Source organism: Lacerta agilis, chromosome 8 (assembly GCF_009819535.1).
Source record: "Lacerta agilis isolate rLacAgi1 chromosome 8, rLacAgi1.pri, whole genome shotgun sequence".
Classification (NCBI taxonomy): domain Eukaryota; kingdom Metazoa; phylum Chordata; class Lepidosauria; order Squamata; family Lacertidae; genus Lacerta; species Lacerta agilis.
This window is the reverse complement of record NC_046319.1, coordinates 48,587,943-48,605,064: the sequence shown is the minus strand read 5'-3', so window position 1 is coordinate 48,605,064 and position 17,122 is coordinate 48,587,943. Positions and strand designations below refer to the sequence as shown.

The 17,122-nt window shown below is 43.5% G+C and overlaps 1 protein-coding gene across 5 annotated transcripts; it reads right to left on the bottom strand.

Annotated features, from left to right (window-relative positions):
• Nucleotides 1–993: 993 nt before the first annotated feature.
• On the bottom strand, nt 994–16,871 carry OGFOD1 (2-oxoglutarate and iron dependent oxygenase domain containing 1). 5 transcript variants are annotated; one of them, XM_033157270.1, is made up of 13 exons: nt 16,655–16,871; nt 13,915–14,060; nt 11,312–11,358; nt 10,057–10,157; nt 9,750–9,866; nt 8,357–8,448; nt 7,530–7,658; nt 6,972–7,085; nt 6,060–6,139; nt 4,342–4,631; nt 3,276–3,398; nt 1,742–1,800; nt 994–1,292 (listed from the first exon to the last, which is right to left on the bottom strand). In XM_033157270.1, exons 1-13 carry the CDS (start codon nt 16,854–16,856, stop codon nt 1,131–1,133), a joined length of 1,662 nt encoding a protein of 553 aa, XP_033013161.1. In that variant the 5' UTR covers nt 16,857–16,871; the 3' UTR covers nt 994–1,130. The 5 variants fall into 5 exon arrangements, with proteins under 5 accessions (XP_033013161.1, XP_033013166.1, XP_033013163.1 ...); XM_033157271.1 differs by lacking the exon at nt 1,742–1,800 and having other exon boundaries at nt 996–1,292; XM_033157275.1 differs by lacking the exons at nt 11,312–11,358; nt 16,655–16,871 and having other exon boundaries at nt 13,915–14,050.
• Between the last annotated feature and the right edge of the window lie 251 nt (nt 16,872–17,122).

The window sequence follows — 17,122 nt, the reverse complement described above, 5'->3', positions numbered from 1 at the left end:
TTCAGTCAAAAGGTTGGTTATGTAATGAAATCCTAAAAATACAGCTTTTTATTGTGACCCTCTTGTTTTAAGTTGCTAGGACACATGTCCTTAAGTTCTATTTTAAAAATCACTCTTATCATGCCTGATGTGACAATTGTGCATTGCCCTTCCATGCAACAACCCACAATGATGGCTAAGCACTGCAGAAACTGGCTGACCCTCTTCCCAGAAAAAAGTGTGTCTTGGGCTTCCATACAGCAGTAACCAAACTTGCCAAAAAGGATGACATAGTGGTAAGCAATGACAGGAGGAACACCTTGCCCCTCCCACCACTGAGAAGAATGTGTTTGCAGCCCTTTCAGAAGATGAGGTAATGGTACGGGGAATGAAATACACATTCCAAATCACCAGTATTTAGATGAAAACGAGGTCCTCTTTTCATAATCTTGGCTTTGGCTTGCAAATTTGATTTCTGACAGTAGAGCTCATTCAGACCACCCTCTCCACTTGGAGCAAAGATGAGGTGCAGGTTTTGCTCCCTATTCTATGTATTGGACTGGTGAGAACTTGATGCAGCCTCAATGTAAATGTTGAAGTTGCTCATGGGTACTGTCCTAGGTTCCTCCAACACCACATTTGTTTACAGGGTGCAGGTAGACCAGCAGCATTCCCAACCTGTCAATGGTCCATTAAGGCAGGAAGAACCAGCTGCACAAATACACCAGGAGTACTGTGTCCAGTTCTGGGTTCCAATATTTACAAAGGATATTGATAAGCTGGAACATGTGCAGAGGGGGGTGATGATCAAGACAATCAAGGGTTTGGAAGCCAGGCCTTCTGAGGAACAGCTGAGGGAGGTGGGTATGATATGACAGCGGTATCTAAACAGCTGTCACATGGAGCAAGCTTGTTTTCTCCTCCAAAGGCTAGGACCTTATCCAATGTCTTCAAAGGAGATTCCAACTCAACTTCAAGATCTTTCTGACTGCAAGAGCTGTTGTGGACTCTCCTTCCTTAGATGCTTTTAAGCAGAGGTTGGATGGCCACCTGTCATATAAGATCTAGTTGAGATTCCTGCATTGCAGGGGATCCGATTAGATGACCCTCGGGACCCAACTATACAACTCTTTGAGTCCATGTGGCAACTGTCATTCATAGTAAACAAAGCAAATGTCCCAGAATCCAGTTTGCTCTGTCTCTCTGGCTGTTTGCTTCAAACAACGGTGGTTGATATACTTCACAAATTTCAGTGACTCTGGGTCTCTATAAACCAAGGCCAAACAGTTCATCTCTGGAGTGATCAGCAGCAGCTTGAAGAAAAAACCCCAAAATGAGTGTTAAGGAAACAAGCTGATACAATTTACTTCAGCAGAAGACAGAAAGAAGAGACATTCAATCAGGGTCAGGTAAAGAACTTATTCTACACATGTAAGTGAATCAAACTCCTGCTCCAGTTAAATTGGGAAAGGTTTCAATGCAGATTCCTTGCAACATTATACAGCCCTCTAAATGGGAAGTCTGAGCAAGAAGATCTCCCCTCCCCTCCCCATACTACTGTCCCCCTAAGCTTAAGCCAATCTATGTTTTGCTATAAGAAAAAAAAGGGCAATGTGAATTGCTGACATTTCAGGAAAAAGTACTCAGTTGCCCTGTGTGCAAGCCCCAAGCTTATGTATGGGGCGTGGGGAGCACAGGCAGTCAACTGCTTTCAAAATGGTCTGATAAAGCTGCTTCAAGAGGGGTAGAGGCAACTGCTTACCTCTTCATCTTCATCTTTTGCAAGGTATGAAGTAAAGCCACCACACTCCACGTCCCAATCTTGAAAAAAAGAAATGAGCAGTTGTCATTTGTTTCATAAAGTTTTCCAACATCACTGCTCACCCCCACTGAGCTATTAGGAAAAGTTGTATGCTAAGCAATTGACTTGTTTTAGATGTAGATTTTGTCAAATTTACCTCAAAAGAACCTTCTAGGGGCAGCTTACGGTTTTTAACACAAATACTCATATTCATGGGCTACATAAAGAAAAGCAACAGTATAAAAAGCCCAAATCAAAGTCTTGTTTCATCATTTTAATGCTAAAACAAAGGTTTTACAGCTTGCCTTTAACTTTTCATTATGTTAAGGCAGCCTTTGCCAACCACGTGCCCTTCCAATGTATTGGACTACAGCCTGGCTCTGGCTGATAGTTGTAGTCCAAAACATCTGGGGAACATCTGGTTGGCAAAAGTTGCTTTAGGGGGTGGTGCTTCCTGGATGTCTGAAGGAAGTTTCATTACTCTCCTCTGTCTCAGGCAGCTGAGCAAGTATTTTTTATCCGTTGTCTTCCTTTTAATATCAAAAAACCTGTTTACTAAGAGACAAAGCAAGAGGACCAGAGTTCTGGGAAATGCCAATAGACCATTCGTGCTTCCAGTCCCCACAACCTAGATGTGCAGTGATCTCTAACCCTTGCCATGCTCTGCTGATACACGTTGGCTGAATGAGACTATCTCAGCTAAGCTGTTTGCTGGCTGACCTTTTGTGCTCAGCACAGATGCACCCACAGGAAAAGGACACCTGTCCCTACCTGTGTTGTGCTGAAGGTTGTGGGCTATGACATCTTGAATTGCTCCCTTTGGGCATACATCAAGAAACACTGTGGGAGATGCAAGTCTGGAGCAGACCCATCATGTGCTATTTATGGGTCTCTACCCAGCCTCACATAAATGCTCAAGGCAGCTTAAAACCAAAAGAAAACACACCAATGCATTTGAGGAAGAATGTCTTTAAGAAGGGCTTATCTTAAATTTAATGATATAAACACAGAACATTGTACAGTGAAACAAATTCATCAGGCAGAAGAAAAAAACATTAGTTGGAAAATAAATACATGGATCTTGAAGCTGAAAAAAGGTGGCCTTCTAGAAACATTCCCTGAATGCATCAAATACCAAATAGTTTAGTGGCGATCCCTTTTCTTTTTTCATGAAGGCAAGACACCTATTTAATTGTGCAATCTAAGGTGGGCCTCCCATAAGATTTTGCCCAAGTTATAACAGAAGGTTCTGTGATTGGGTTCACTAAGAAATAAGTGGATGTGTTTATATATGGGCTATAACTTATTGGCCAGTTGACTTGTATAGAAGTTTGTATTAGATATTGTCACAGTTTAAAGTATTTACAGCATTATCTTTACACATAAGCCCTTAAGACATTCTTGCCAAAATGCTTTGGGCATATTGAACAAAAAAAAATTGGCATCTTCGAGATACATTTCTGCTTTTGTTTTGTCAGCTTAAAAACAAACTAACCTTCACACCCACAGAAAAGCAGCAGATCTAGGGAGAACTCTGTTGTTTCAGCATCATGGACTAGAGTGTAGCAACCTTTGGTCCAATGCCTCAGCTCTCCAGTACACAGAGGGACACTTGAGTCTGAGGAGGAAGGTGGCAAATAGGACAGATGACTGGTGAGCAGGTGACAGACCCCTATATAGAGCCTAGCATAGCTTCAGATCCCAAGGATTCCCCATTCAACTGTGCACCCCAGCAGCTTTCCTCCAAGCTAAATGAGAGGCAAAACACTCTCTAACCCTCTCCATATTGAGTAAGAACAGCAAGAGGCTTTGGAAAAAAACCTTTCCAGTTATGTGCACTTTTGCTCCCCACATGCACAAAGGCAACAAAGAAATGGATGCAACATCTGGACAGGCCCTTTCAACATACTCCAAGGTAACACAAACTACTATTTTTGCCCAGGCAATTCAATTGCGGTACCAAGGAAAGCTCAATTTCACAATGAAGTGCAAATTTTTCTCAATCTGTACAGCTTCCCTATTTTGCATAGTTTCTTCTGATTTTGCTAGTCAAATCATCAGGAGGGGCAGGAAATTATCTGGGGCATTCAGTCACACTTCTGTCTTTGGAGATTCCAGCAGCTGTTGCCTAGGCAGCTTCAAACATACCCAGGCAACTTTAAAGGATACAAACTAGGTTATAAATATTAAATCTGTGTACTCCCAAGGAATCATATATGATTGTCTACTCTTAATAGTAACATATTTTAAAACTCCCACAAAGACCCTCTAATATAGAAATGCAGGACTTGATAGTTTTTGGTCAAATTTCCTCTTCTGAACTCACAGCTTTCAGAATATTGATTTATTTTAGGCGAAATGATATTTGATCAGCAGATGCTAGTCTTGTGACAAAAAATGAACCCAAGAATATTAATCCAGCCAAAGTTGAATGTAACAACTGTGGTTTGAGTTGTCTAGGAACTGGGCCCTGAGCACTTCATGGTTAAGGCATACCATAAAGCAATGGCTATGTTGAAAAATAAGGTGTCATTGCAACTAGATAGCAATGATTTACACACCACACTCTCTGTTGACCTTGTTGTCAGAAATGCTCCCGTGTGCCTCTGTGTACTCCCGACTGCCAGTTTCCTCTTGGCTGCTTTCTCCTTGTGTGCGTCTGGAAGAATCCCCGGCTGCAGCAATTTCTCCTTCCCCTTCCTGTTCATCGTCTTCTTCCCCAGGAGCTAGAAAGTGCAGCTTCAAGCCTGTGAAGTTGGAAAGGAGCAGGAAGAAGGCTTCTGAACGGAATAGCTCCATGCAATTTTTCAGGATGTCCGGCAGGCTCTCCTCTTCAGCTTTGTCATAATACCTAAAAATGACAACAGGCATTCTTAAGAGGGGCAACATCACTCTGCACACCTCAAAGATAGCCTGTTCAAATTCTGAACTAAGGCAACCCAAGTTATACAAAGAGATTACATTATGTAAATAAAGCACATGGTGGCTCATTTGTGAGGTTGATTCCACTTTAAGATGCAGGTTTCCAAAGCACAGATCACGGGGAGAGGAGACTTTCATACTTGTATCCTGCCTTATTTCTGAGGAGCTCAGGGTGGAGTATGTGGGCTTCTGTTCCAATTATCTTCCTGGTAACCCTATGGAAGTTGGTTAGGGCTGAGAGAAGGTGACTGGCTCAAGGTCACCCAGAATGTTTCATGGCTCAGAAGGGATATGAATGCAGAACTTCCTGGTCAAAAGGGCTGAATTATGCATTATGTGTGGCATGGATCTGCCACAAAAACCAGTGTTCTTGGGACTCTGCCCATAACCTGTAGGCATAGCTATATGCCAGGACATCTTTGCTTTGTATGCTTCCCCTGCCTCTGCTCCACATCACTGGCTGCCATAGGTGAGTTTTCCCTGCACAATGACATCACAACACAGGAAAAGTGAGTGGGATGCAGGAATACTTTTTTTGCAGCAGCCTGCACTTAACATTAAGTTCTGCCCCCTAGCCCAGTAATCCTCCCACTTGGAAAAGCAAAACTATTGTATCTGTAGATTTCCATCCCACCTTTTGACAGGAGTCCTCAAAATGTCTAATAACTTTTTTTTAAAGGTTCACCAAGAACCATATGCCCTCAAACCAAATCAAAACAACCAGCCTTACTGGATTGGAGCTGGCATCAGATAAGAACATATGAAGAGCCTGTTGCATCAGGCCAAAGGCCCATCTAGTCCAGCGTCCTGTTCTCAGTGCTTAACCAGACACCTGTGGGAAACCTGCAAGCACAACCTGAGCACAAAAGCATTCTCCCTGTGGTTTCCAGCAACCACAAGCATTACTGCCTCCAACAATGGAGGCAAAGCACAGTCATTGACAGCACCATCCTTCATGAATTATATATAAAGGGGTGGGGGAGAAAAAGCGGGAGAATGGTTCAACTGGAGTACACTTTTATGTCCTCTGCCTGCCTTCAACATTACCAGTTGTGAGGGACATGATACAAGGCAGGATGCTGAAGCCCTAGATCCAAATCTAAAGGAGTCCTGCTCAGCCCAATCTGTCTTCAGGGATTTCAAGCAGCGTTAAACTATAGAAGGCACTCTCTTGTAAACATAAAGATTACCAAATGGATTTACTGAAGTTCTCAGCAAATCAAATTCCACGAGATACACTCAAATTACAATCACAGAACAAAATGAGTTCAAAACATAGCATGAGTGAGCTGGCAGGAACATAGTTGACCATAAGAAGCAAGATGCAATAGATAGAAGCAGCCTGAAATGGCCTTACCTTTTGTTAGGGGGCCCCCTGCTGCTCCATTTTAGTCCTTCCTTCTTCAGAGCCTCACAGACGAGCTGAAATTTCTCTCTCTAGGAACCAAGGCACATTCAAACAGCTTTTGAAGCAAGTCCAACATTTCTGCCTAAGCAGTACTAGCCATTCTTCTTCAATCTGAGTGCTGCATGCCAAGCTTTCTCTAAAAAACTAGAGAAAGTAAGTAGGTCCAAATAGGATTTAGTTAAATCACACATGGTTTTTCGTTTTCTTGCAGGAGAATGCCTCATTTAGCTGATCCTTGGGCCTCCATCTGATTGATTGCACCAAAGTAATGGCATTCCCAGCAGTGTGGAACCTTACTCAGCCCAAGGACTACACCATCTTATGGGCAACCTTCCGGACCATGCCTTAGTGATAGAGGGGCAAGAAGCAAAATGGGGACAAAAATTGACCTGCACTACCTTTATACGACAGGCTACATTCCAGCCACACAACAGTCACAGGTTTTTACACAGGTGCTGCAGTAAGATAACTGACAGGAGTGAGACCCTGTCAGAGTATAATATCTCTGCTCAGATGTGTACTGGCTGTGATTTGTCACCAAGCCAAATTCAAGGCATTACTATTAGTATATCACACCCTTAACAGATTAGGATCTTATTCCATATATCCCCACTTGACCATGTCAATCTGCAGAACTGGCACTTTGACAAGTGTCATGTAATATTTGTATCTCATTTGCAAGAATAGATCCTTCAGGGTGGTATAGCACCTCCTCTCAGGAACTCCGACATTATTAAGCAGGCATCTCCATGGCATTTTCAACTTTTCTCTTTCCTTTTTTAAGCCATCCTTCTGCCCACCCAATTAGCTAGAAAGGACTGAACAATACTGTAAGGTAGGAAATGACTTTCCCAAACCCACCTTAAGAAAATCCTTTAGCAGGGTCTCAGACCGATCTTCAAACTCCTCTTGGATCTGGGCCTGGGAATCCATGTCTAGATAAACTGGATTGATCCAATCATATAAAATTTCATGCTAGGGAAAATGAAACAAGGAAAGGCTAAGAAAGAAAAATCCAACAAAATACTGTATCCATTATGAAGAAACCTCCCTCATCTGGAATCCCCTTTAGGACAAGAATCTGGAGTAATTTTAATGTGTGGACTCTATATCTGAAAAACGTGCCCTCCCTTTTACTCGGAGCTGAAATTGAATGAAAATTTTTGCATGGATGCCAGGAAACATAAAACTGGTGTCCCCTCATTTGGCCTGTTACAGGCACAGAATTTCCTGCCCCCACTTGAGTGGAATTAAACTTCAGCCCCAAAGGATTCTCTCTTGTGTGGCAACCTAGTGGCAGAAGAGAAGCAGAGAAGTAGGAATCTGAAAAGTAGGTATTTGTGCTCCCCTGTCCCATACAGCAACTGAGTGGTGAATATACTGTTGAATTAGGTCATAGAAAGAGCAACATTTATTTACATCACGAGGGAGGTGGGGGCTCCGTGGCAAAAGTGGTTCCACATAGCGCACTGGCCTTGCCACCGAGGGACCATGAAACCAGCCGCTCACAGACAAGCGGCACTTCTCTTTGGAAACAACTTCAGCCACCTGGAATAGGAGAAATCAAAAGGACATGCTATTAGCCAGCATAGGGACCAAACAGAAATCACAAAGGGGCTTTCATTGATTTAGAATTGTGTCTTACACCATCCTGAAGACTGGGCCATAGCAGGATTTGAAAATAAATCTTGTATCAATTATGAAGCATCAGCTAAATGAAATGTCACAGATCAAAGCTGCGCTGAGCCAGATTAACTCAAGTTCCGAACCAAATAAATAAAACGTCTGTGGGGTGGCCAAACTATTATATGCAGCTGAGGCTGCGGAGGTCTTGAGCATCCCTAGCACTAGAGGATCTGGCCAGGGCACTGAGTCTGTCTGGTATTCCTATTTGCCTCCTGCTCCCAGGTGCTCTAGATGAAAGGCAAACCTACCCCAAAGCACAGTGAGAAGGCTACCTATGGACTGTCAAGTTTACGTCAAAGGCAGCTGTCAAAGCAGAACGAAGAGCTGAAAGTTTAAGTTTGGAGGGTCAAGACAAAAGACTAAAAGCTGGGCTCACAATGAGTTTGGCTTTAAGGTCTACCTCCAGGCCCACAAATCACAGGAAGAGGGTGGGCCTCAAGTAAACTGGAAGTCTGAGTTTCCTGGAACATAGGGTATATCAGAGGCTAGGAGAAGAATGTGGAGGAGTATTATGGACACATGCACAGAGGATGTAAAGAACAAAGAGAGAAGTTCCTTGCCTGATGGAAAGAGACTGGTGATACTTCAAAGAAAGTGAGCGAGTTCCATGAAGGGATCACAGACTTGACAATCTCCAAGGGTTGGAAGTTATCTGCCAGGGGGGAAAATATCACAAAACGTACACCATTAAGTATGCAGTTCTAGCACCATAGTGCAGTCACATTTCTACCACAACATCTCCAGATCAACCACAAAGCTAGGGACAAATTGCTGGTTTTGAACCAATATTTTACCTCCTGCTCCTACAGGCCATTAACCACCACCTGTGTTTGTGCAGACTTTCACCATGGACACCATTCATGGCCCACTGAGGTAGATGGCATCCAATCCAAATTATTGAAAGTGATGGAGCGATCAGGTTTACAAGACTCAAGTGTTGCCCTGAAGCTACAGACCACTATTAGCAACTAGGCCTGGGCGATGTATCGAAACATCGCCAGGACCAGTAAGAGGGCCAGAGCACGATGGCTGTTTCGCCTGGCAGTATTTCGCAGGTGAGGCGATACTGCAGTATTTTTACAGGCACCACATAATATTCGCACCACATCTGTTAAGAACTTGATTGTTTAGTGTGGCAGCACTGACACTTTGGAACTCCCTGCCTATTGATATCAGGCAGGTGCCTTCACTGTATCCTTTTTGGCACCTGCTGAAGACATTCTTATTTAGACAAGCCTACCCAAGTGTTTAGAAGGTTTGTATGAGTTAATTTGTTTTAGTCTATTGTGGTTTTTACTTTCTGTATGTTTTAAATTATGGTTGTGAATTTTTAGTAATAATTTTATTGTTTTATCTTTTTTTGTAAACCGCTTTGAGGTTTTTTTTTCTGCAATCAAGCAGTACATAATACTTATGAAATAAATAATAATAATAATAATAGGCTTTAAAAATGCCTAGATGGCTGTTTTTCCCTTGTGTGGTCTGCTGGCCATCCAGATGCTGCAATATCAAGGAATGTTCACATACACTCTAACTTGTGATCAACCAGGGTTGGCAATCAGTGCAACTGCTATGATGGAATCAGATCACTTGAGTTACGAGTGGCAGTGAGGGGAGAATAACAGAGAGCTTAAGGCTAACCAGATTGTGTGGTATTCATGAGGAGCGGTAGATGGTTCTCAGGATACCAAGCATGGGGGAGGGGGTTACAGGAAAACGCTAGAGAGGTGAGGAGCATTAAAATTATGTTTCTCACAGAAGATATGGTTTGTCACAGAAAAGAAAAGCCTTACAAGCACTATTTTGGCAGCACTCTAATGCAGAGTTAAGATAGCAATAATGCTATTCAAAAGAACCAGCTAAAAGTAGCATGGAGACTTTACTTTTATAGCTTGCTTAGAATCTACAACAGTAAATACTGCAGGAGGAACTGGATTACTGCATTGCACCTACCATCTGTGCTGAACAGATCCAGGGTACCTCCATCACTTTTATCCCATGGTGGTACAAGGTAAAGGATGAAAGCAATTCGCCGTCCCTCCAACTCGTCATCGTGGCAGAGCAAGGCATCTGCAACAGAATATGATTTAGTTGAGCAAGATCAGTGCTGAGTGTACTGGATGTGCTGGATAAACTAACAGGCTTTAGTCTTTTGCCCCAACCCTAGGTCAACAGCATCCATCAGAGATACTGTTCCCAGACCCTCCTACCAGCACAGCAAACTCGTCTCTGCAGCAGGTCCTGCAGGTGGGTTGCTTACCTGTATATTCATATTTGGCACAGGACAGATCAATGGTTGGCTCCAGCTCCACTTGGGTTACATCAGAAAGCCAAGACTGGAACTCTTCAAAGAGAACTTTTCTAAAAGGAGGAACAACATGGAACGTGAGGCTGCTAAAACTCAACCATTTACAGGTGAATCTTGAAAAATTAGAATATTGTGGAAAAGTCCATTTATGTAAGCAATTGTTTTCATTAGCTACTGGAGTTTAATATATGAGATAGACTCATGACATGCAAAGCGAGATATGTCAAGTCTTTGTTATAATTGTGATGATTATGGCGTGCAGCTGATGAAAACCCCAAAGTTGAAATTGTTAATTTGGGGTTCTCATCAGCTGTACGCCATAAACATCACAATTATAACAAATAAAGGCTTGACATATCTCGCTTTGCATGTCATGAGTCTATCTCATATATTAGTTTCACCTTTTAAGTTGAATTACTGAAAGAAATGAACCTTTCCACAATATTCTAATTTTTCGAGTTTCACCTGTATGTTGCATGTGGAATAAAACCTGACCTTTTGGCATCTATCTTTACTGATAAAAAGACCACGATCCACCTGAAAGTTCTCCATATACTCCAATACATGTTAAAAAGCAAGCAAAGGTTGAGTAGGGTGTCGGGGCCAATGATTAAATATATAGTAGAAGTCCAGTCAGCACATATCTCAGTCAACCCACACATTCTTCAGCCCACCCCCACCCCAAATCTTGTCTTAAGGATAAAGACCTATTAGATCAGACCAAAGGTCCATTTGATCCAGCACTCTGCTCTCACAGTGGCCAACCAGACGCCTCTATAAAGCTCATAAACAGGACATGAGAGCAACAGAACCCTCCCCTCTTGTGCTCTTTAGCAATCACGAGACATACTGCCTCCAATACTGGAGTTATTTTCACATTTAAAAGGAAAAACAATTAAGATGGGCATGCTTAGTGCTCAAAATCCAAAACTGAAGCGTGGCTTATGATTGCTGACCCAGAAGTAAGTCCCTAAGAAATCAGATAGGCTTACTTCCAAGTAAGTATGCATTGCTTTACAACTGAGGGGATATAACTAGCATAACATAAGCAAGCAGGCCAAATTGCCACTATCTTTTTAAGTATCTTGGAAAATTAGGTTGCAGCAGTTGCTGTTGTTCTCAGCATAAACAAGAACACCCCTGCATCTTTGACTTGGCCATCATAAACCACAGTAGCCTTTGGCACATTACAAAGCAGCAATTTTACCTTAAAGCAGCGATGTAAGGCCCTCCTCTGTTCTTCAGGTCATCAGACTATGCATATGCAACAAGAAGCAACAAGAGTTACAACTTTTACCCTACACTCCAAATGGCTTTTATGGTAACAGCAAATCTCATTTATATCTGGATGATCTCCCTAAAACAGCTGGCCAAATCCAGTCCCAGGTACCCCCAACCCTCACCGCATGTCATCTAAAAGGTGTGCAAGGAGAGTGAAGAGTCCCCTGTGAAGAGGGAGCTGACCAAGTAAGCTTTCCCCTCCTCAGTATGGTCACTCCAAAAAAGCCCACAACTATACAATAGCTAGTAATATTTCCTCCTGATTTTTCCCAAAAAGCATGGAAAGGAGAACCCAAACACATGAACAGAACTTGAGGCCATCCTGGTCTCCCAGCAACATTCTTAGTGGAAAGGTTGGGCAGCGGCTGCAGCTGCTGTAAAGAAAGTTCTACCAGCCTGACAGGTTGTGCATAAAACTGATCTGAGCTCTCGATCATTACCACCACTGACATTGCTTCTGAAAAATAGGTGTTGCACTTTTATCAAACCTACTGAGCAATACTGGGTATCATGCAAACATGTGAAGCACAGGTAGACTGATGAGGAAAAAAATGTGCAATTCTTCTGATATAGCCCGACTTTAGTTTTGACAAAGAACCATAAGCAACTGGGCTCTATCTGAGTAAGAACTGCTTGAAATTTACAGGTACATCCTATCCAATGTCCTGTCACCAACTGACCCTGATCAGCCCTCATTTTCTCTTCATGAAAATCACTATCACATTTAAAAAAGCAAAACTCCCAGCAATGCACTTTGTTTGCCCTTGGGTCTGGCTTGGAAACAGCTGCTCACAAGGTCTACTGTGGCAAACAAAAACTGCCTCCAACCAAAAACGAAAATGCTATATAAATGTCACTTCCCTTCTTTTTGGTCACAAATGAGCAGCATCATACTAGTGGATGAAAGGGCTGGATACAAGCCTGGAGGATATTTTTGCAAGGCAAGTGTCACAATGATTCCGTTTTTGAGATTGTCCTGTATAGCCTTTTGCAGTCTCAAAACCCTAACAGTAGACTCCACTTACTATTTCACAAAGCAGCTTACATGATTAAAAGCAAAACACAGGCATTCAAACACAAATAATAAGCAATAAACAGTATGGAGGAGGGACACTGATGTGAGACTATATGCTCTGTTGTCTTCCCCACACGATACCCCAGATAAAACAAAGGTTCAGTGAGAAGCAGGATTTGTGCTAAGTCCCTGCCCCCACAATTTGACAGATACCTCTGCACTCTTTTCTACTCATTTCTTTGGTGGCAAAGTAACCATTTCTGACTTTACACAGCTGCTGCTTCCTTCACAATCCAAATAGGACTACCTGACGTTTTCCTCTTTCTCCATTTTCTGTACATCGTGGAAAGGTTTTATGCCATGTATACGGGCACATTAGCCTATAAAATTTTCTTTAGCCAAGTTAGCCCATGACGTTGTGTCATTATTTATTCTATTTACATTCTGCCTTTCATCCCAATGAACCCAGGGAAGTCCCACTCCAAAGGCTCAATGGGTCTTCGCAGTTTTGCTGTCAAAGAAACTTTCCACCAGTGACTTCTGCTGCAAAACATGGCCCTATTCACTGCAACTCTCACTACCCCACCCAGTCAGACTGGAGCAGGTGAGAGGTGTAGTCCAAAACATCTGGAAGACACGAGGCTGCAAAAGGTTGTCCTGTTCAGTAATCATTCCAGTTGTGTGGGCAGAAATGGGGCACTCTTGATCCCACCCTGTCACATTCCAAATGGCATAAATGGCAGCGCTTCAAACAACTGAGCTGAATGTCTACAGTGTGGAGCTAGCTTTACCTGTGTAAAATCCCTGCATGTTCAGGGGTTAATATTGTGTGTGGAGCAAACACAAATGACTGAATAGGGCTCATGTGTGCCCGTCCTTAGAATTATGTTGAGAAGCAGTGGTGTTAGCTTTTCTTTACTGCGCCTGGATCGGCAAAAGTGATTATCTTAGCGTCATTTGCAGATACAGTGGTGTCCCGCTAGACGAATGCCTCGCTAGACGAAAAACTCGCTAGACGAAGGCATTCGTCTAGCGGAAGGCTGCCCTGCAAGACGAATTTGTCAATGGGGCTGCCTCGCAAGACGAATATTTTTTTTCGTCTAGCGAAAACCGCGGTTTGCATTGGGGCTTCGCTAGACGAAAAAATCGCTAGACGAAAATACTCGCAGAACGAATTATTTTCGTCTAGCGAGGCACCACTGTATGTTTCTTCTGGGAACCCATACTCTGTGTTCAGTGAATGGAAAATGAATCCAATAGTCATGCCCTATAGGAAAATGACCATAAGAATCCATCCAAAGTAGTGAATTTTGTAACTAAAGAACTAGTGCCAGAGTTTGCTTTTTCTTCCACTCTCCCAATCCCTTTTCTTTTGGTGTCATGTCTTCTAGACCATAAACCTGGAGGATAAGGATTGTTGATCATTCTAAGCTGCTTTAGCAGCCTTCTTTGGCTAGAGCAGAGTAAAAAACAAAACAAAAAACTTTAAAAAATAAACATGCCAAATAAAGCACCTGCTTGAATTTGTACAAGTCATTGCACTTTTCATGGAAATCCAGGCTCAAAAGTTCCTTTTGCAGACCTTCTGAAAAGTCCTCATTTTGGAAGAAGTTTGGGATGACACAGTGATGGAAAGGAACAGGATCTAAGACAATGGCCTCTGGAGAAAACAAAACAGACAACAGCTTCCTGAAACACACAACACAGCCCTGTATACATTTTACTGTGCTATCTAGCTGCAGGCATGCAACTCTTAATCCTGAAAAAGTTGGCCTTTTCATCTTCAATTCTGATACTTAAACCAAATTATAGACAGCATATTAGATTACAATGGTGCCCCGCTAGACGAATGCCTCGCTAGACGAAAAACTCGCTAGACGAAGGCTGTCATTGCCGCTTCGCTAGACGAAAATTTCGCAGAACGAATTATTTTCATCTAGCGGGGCACCACTGTATAGTTAGCTTGCAAATAAATATCACTGGGTGACCTTGGGTCAGTGAGTCTCTCAGTCTAACCTACCTCGCACGGGGTTGTTGTGAAGATAAAAAATGGAGGGGAGGGGGGAGAGAACACCACCTGAGGTGCTAGGAGGAAAGGTGGGGTTTGAATGTAATAAATAATGAAGTTCATTAGTTGGGGGCCAAGTGGCATTCAGTTTAGGAATGCAAGGCATCCCTTAACCCCACATACATTATCGCTGGCTCAGGGCATGCTGCATATTCTGCTTTCAGGCCAATTTGTAGGGCTTTGTCAACTATTTTCACACTGACAACTTCAGGGATTAATGAGAGTCTGGCTGAGTCCCAGAACTTGCTTTCAAGGACAGCATTTCTCCCTGCAGTCTCAAGCAGTTTTTGAACACTGTACCATCAGCTGACTCTTTCCACATCAATCTGTGAACATATGGAAGGCCCTGCTGGATCAAACCAAAGACCCATCTCTTTTTGCATTATATTCCCACACCTGTCAAACTATGGGAAGCCCACAAAAAATCATGTGCCCCTAGAACACTCCCAGTCATGACTCCCAGCAACTGCACACTACCTCTGATCCAAAAAGTAGTATGCAGGCATCACAAGCTAGCAATTCATAGCCTTAACTTCCATGGATTGGTCTAATCCTCTTTTAAAGCCATCCAAGTTGGCAGTCACCAACATTTTGTAGTGGTGAAATCCATAGTTAAATCTGGGCTGCATGAACAGGTATATCCTCTAGTCTGTCCTGAATCTCAGCTTGGCCCTGAGTTCTAGTATTATGAGGAAGGGAGAAAACCTGCTATCTCCCTCCCTCCACATGTGTAATTTTAGAAACACTGTACACATTACCCACCCTTTTTCTAAGCTAACAAATCCCACTTATTGCAGCTTTTCCCATAAGGAGCTGCTCGAGACCCTTGATATAGAACGAACAGGCAATACTCAAAAAATTAGAATATTGTGGAAAAGTACATTTATTTCAGGAATTCAACTTAAAAGGTGAAACTAACATATGAGATAGACTCATGACATGCAAAGCGAGAGATGCCAAGCCTTTATTTGTTATAATTGTGTTTCCAGAATCTGTGTTGATTTGGGGAGCCATGTCATCTGCTGGTGTAGGTCCACTGTGCTTCATTAAGTCCAGGGTCAATGCAGCCATCTGCCAGGAGATATTGGAGCACTTCATGCTTCCCTCTGCAGACGAGCTTTATGGGGGTGCTGACTTCATTTTCCAGCAGGACTTGACACCTGCCCACACTGCCAAAAGTACCAAAACCTGGTTCAATACCCATGGGATTACTGTGATTGATTGGCCAGCAAACTCGCCTGACCTGAACCCCATAGAGAATCTATGGGTCATTGTCAAGAGAAAGATGAGAGACATGAGACCGAGCAATGCAGAAGAGCTGAAGGCCGCTATTGGAGCATCCTGGTCTTCCATAACACCTCAGCAGCGCCACAGGCCAATAGCATCCATGCCATGCCACATTGAGGCAGTAATTGATGCAAAAGGGGCCCAAACCAAGTACTGAGTACATATGCATGCTTCTACTTTTCAGAGGTCCAATATTGTTCTATTTGCAATCCTTGTTTTGTTGATTTCGTCTAATATTCTAATTTTCTGAGATTGTGAATTTGGAGTATTCATCAGCTGTACGCCATAATCATCACAATTATAACAAATAAAGGCTTGACATCTCTCGCTTTGCATGTCATGAGTCTATCTTATATGTTAGTTTCACCTTTTAAGTTGAATTCCTGAAATAAATGTACTTTTCCACGATATTCTAATTTTTTGAGTATCACCTGTACAAAAAGTTATTAAACCCAATTTGGCTATTAATATACTGCAGCCGACAGCAAGGCATAAACACAATAATTTGGCTTCTGATAGGCAAAGGGCTGTTCTTTTACAAACTTAAAGAGTTCTCGACCGTTCTCCGGTATTTTATCCTCACAACAGCCCTTTAAGGTATGTTATGCTGAGACAGGTACCAGCCCAATATCCACCTAGCGAGGTCTACGGCCGAGCGGGGTGTGTGCACTCGGGTCCAAGCGCAACTTTCTGCCTCAACCCACCACACCACCTCGCGAAACCGGTTCTGTCGCCCCGCCCAGCTCCCGCACTTCCAGTCTGGGGCAGCACAACGCAGGCACTGGCTTCACACTTCCATGAGGGCTAGTCTTGCAGTTGCCCATGGAAAAGGGGTCCTAGGACGGAGGGCCGCGCCGCGGTCCCGCCTCCCTCGCCTCCGCGGCCAAGTAACAGCCTACCATGGTCGAGCGCTTTCTGGCAGGCCCAAGCCGCGGTCACCTTCTCCTTCAGGGCCGGCTCCCTCAGAGCTGCAGAAAACTCCGCGCGAACCTCTTGCTTGACCCGCTTCTTGGCTGCTTCTCCGTTGACGGGCGAACGAGAGCTTTCCACACGAGCCGAGCGGCTCCTACTGCGCCTTCCTCTCATCTTCCCCGCACGCATGTGCACACTACGCAAGAAACTACGGCCCCCGTCATACTTCACGCTTAAAGGCGGGCCTTATCGTAGGGTCTAGCCAATCGTAGCGGTGGGCGCGAGGCGAGAGCGGGAATGAGCGCGAACGAGCGAGAGAGGGTGAAGGAAACCACGCAGAGATAGGAGACGTACTCTAGAGTCTCCCAACTGCTAGGATGATTAGTTGAGAGGCGGGGCTGCCGCGGGATGTTTTCATTGGCTGTGGCGTTTCTCATTCGCTCTCGAGTCATGTT